At 36.5% G+C, this 2,251-nt stretch overlaps 1 protein-coding gene across 1 annotated transcript; it reads left to right on the top strand.

Moving 5' to 3' along the window:
- Positions 1-334: 334 nt before the first annotated feature.
- On the top strand, positions 335-1,943 carry LOC120577825 (uncharacterized). Its single transcript, XM_039829717.1, has 2 exons — positions 335-827; positions 1,225-1,943. Exons 1-2 carry the CDS (start codon positions 335-337, stop codon positions 1,941-1,943), a joined length of 1,212 nt encoding a protein of 403 aa, XP_039685651.1.
- The last annotated feature ends 308 nt before the right edge of the window (positions 1,944-2,251 follow it).

The following is a 2,251-nucleotide window of genomic DNA, read 5'->3' on the forward strand; positions in this document are numbered from 1 at the left end:
AATATATATATATTTATTTATTTATATATAATATAAAATATTTATATAACAAATAACAAATATATCTCTATAACAAATATATTTCTATAACATATGTATTTCTAAACCAAATAGCATATATATTATACTAATAAATACCAACATATAACATAACAAAATATCACTCATCAAAATAAATCATATACGCGTCTGGAGTAAAATAAACTCCTGGAGTAGTAGATGTCTCTCGCAGGCTGGTAGGGAGGTTCTCATGAAGTCTGTTTTGCAATCTATTCCTTCCTATGTGATGAGTATTTTCCTTCTTCCGGGATCCCTCATTAATGAGATAGAAAAAATGTTAAATTCCTTTTGGTGGGGTCATAATTCAGCAAATTCTCGAGGATTACATTGGCTATCTTGGGAGCGGCTTTCAGTTCCAAAGGTATTTGGAGGTATGGGAGTTAAGGGCCTTAAGGCCTTTAATATGGCTATGGTTGGTAAGCAGGCTTGGAAGTTGGTTTCTTCTCCAGAGTCTCTAATCACTCGTTTACTCAAAGCTAAATATTTTCCTCGTAGTGACTATTTTGGAGCTAGCATTGGCCATAATCCTACTTATGTTTGGCGTAGTATTTGGAGTGCTAAAGATGTGATTCGGCGTGGTTTTCAGTGGAGTATAGGTACAGGCGAACACATACCAGTTTGGGATCATCCTTGGATCAGTAATGTTGCACGAATTTTACCTTCAACTCATCATCAATTGGAGTGGCCTTCTATCATTGTTTCTGACTTGTTGATTACACCCCAGAAACAGTGGAATATGGAGCTCATTAATACTTTCTTTGACTCTAGTACTGCCATAAATATTTTTAACACTTCGTTGCTTCCTTTGGTAACTCATGATATGCCTGTTTGGAAATTTTAAAGGGATGGTAATTATACAATTAAAAGTGCTTATAAAGATATTCTGAATCATGATATGGCAATACCGGGTAATTGGAACTGTATCTGGAGCTTAAAATTGCCCCCGAAAGTTAAGAATTTCCTTTGGCGAGCTTGCCGTAATTGCTTGCCCACGAGAATTCGTTTGCAATCTAAAGGAGTTCAGTGTACTGACAGGTGTGCAGTGTGTGATGATTTCAGAGAGGATAGCAACCATTTGTTCTTTATGTGTAGTAAAAGTATGCTTTGTTGGCAACGTATTGGCATATGGAGCCCTTTGATGGCTGTTTTTGATATTAATGTCAGTTTTCCAACCAATGTGTTTGCTATCCTACAACACCTGGATCAGCAGCAAAAGCAAATTTTTCAGTGTGACCCTTTGGAGTATTTGGAAGCATCGAAACAATAAGGTATTGAACAACATCACTGATACAGCTCAAGATATTTGTGCTCGTGCAGGTTCTCTTCTTACTAGCTGGAGGAATGCTCAGAATATTTGGCATCCTAGCCCTCAAAATCCTTCCACCCCGAATGATTTGAAGTGGGTTAAACCAAGTCCCGGCAGGTTTACCTGTAATGTTGATGCGTCCTTGTCTCAAGCTCAGAATCGGGTTGGTATTGGTGTTTGCATTCGAGATGAAGAAGGTTGTTTTGTTTTAGCCAAGACTGAATGGATGACTCCGCTCCTTGATGTCGAGTTGGGTGAGGCTTTGGGTTTGTTATCAGCAATGCACTGGGTTCGTGATCTGCAACTAGGTATTGTGGACTTTGAGCTTGACTCCAAAAGTGTGGTAGACAGTCTTTATGGTAGTACTAGTGGCGTCTCTAATTTTAGCGCAATTATTAATGATTGTAGACGTCTGTTAGCTTCTGATTTAGTAACCTCTAATGTTAGGTTCATTCGGAGACAAGCCAACGAATTCGCTCATAGCTTTGCTATAGTGGCTTTGCGTCATGCTAGTTTCCATATTCATATTAGGATTCCATCTTGTATCTCTACTATTATTTTGAATGAAATGCAATAAGTTTCTTCTTGTAAAAAAAAATAAAAAAAAATCATATAAATCACACAAATCATATAAGTATATTCTAAACTCATTAAAATAATCAAATAATGAAAGAGGGCGTTACAACCCTCCCCCCCTTAAAAGAATTTCGTCCTCAAAATTCAGAGCACAAAAGAAATGAATTCAATTATTGCCTAACCATCTTAAACCATATATAGCCAAATAGAAACTTCAACAAAACATGTAAACCACATCAAAGTTAGTCAATCAAACATAATCACATAATAAACAAATCTATTAATCAGAAACACAACAACAACCAATCA

Source organism: Medicago truncatula, unplaced genomic scaffold (assembly GCF_003473485.1).
Source record: "Medicago truncatula cultivar Jemalong A17 unplaced genomic scaffold, MtrunA17r5.0-ANR MtrunA17Chr0c01, whole genome shotgun sequence".
NCBI lineage: Eukaryota > Viridiplantae > Streptophyta > Magnoliopsida > Fabales > Fabaceae > Medicago > Medicago truncatula.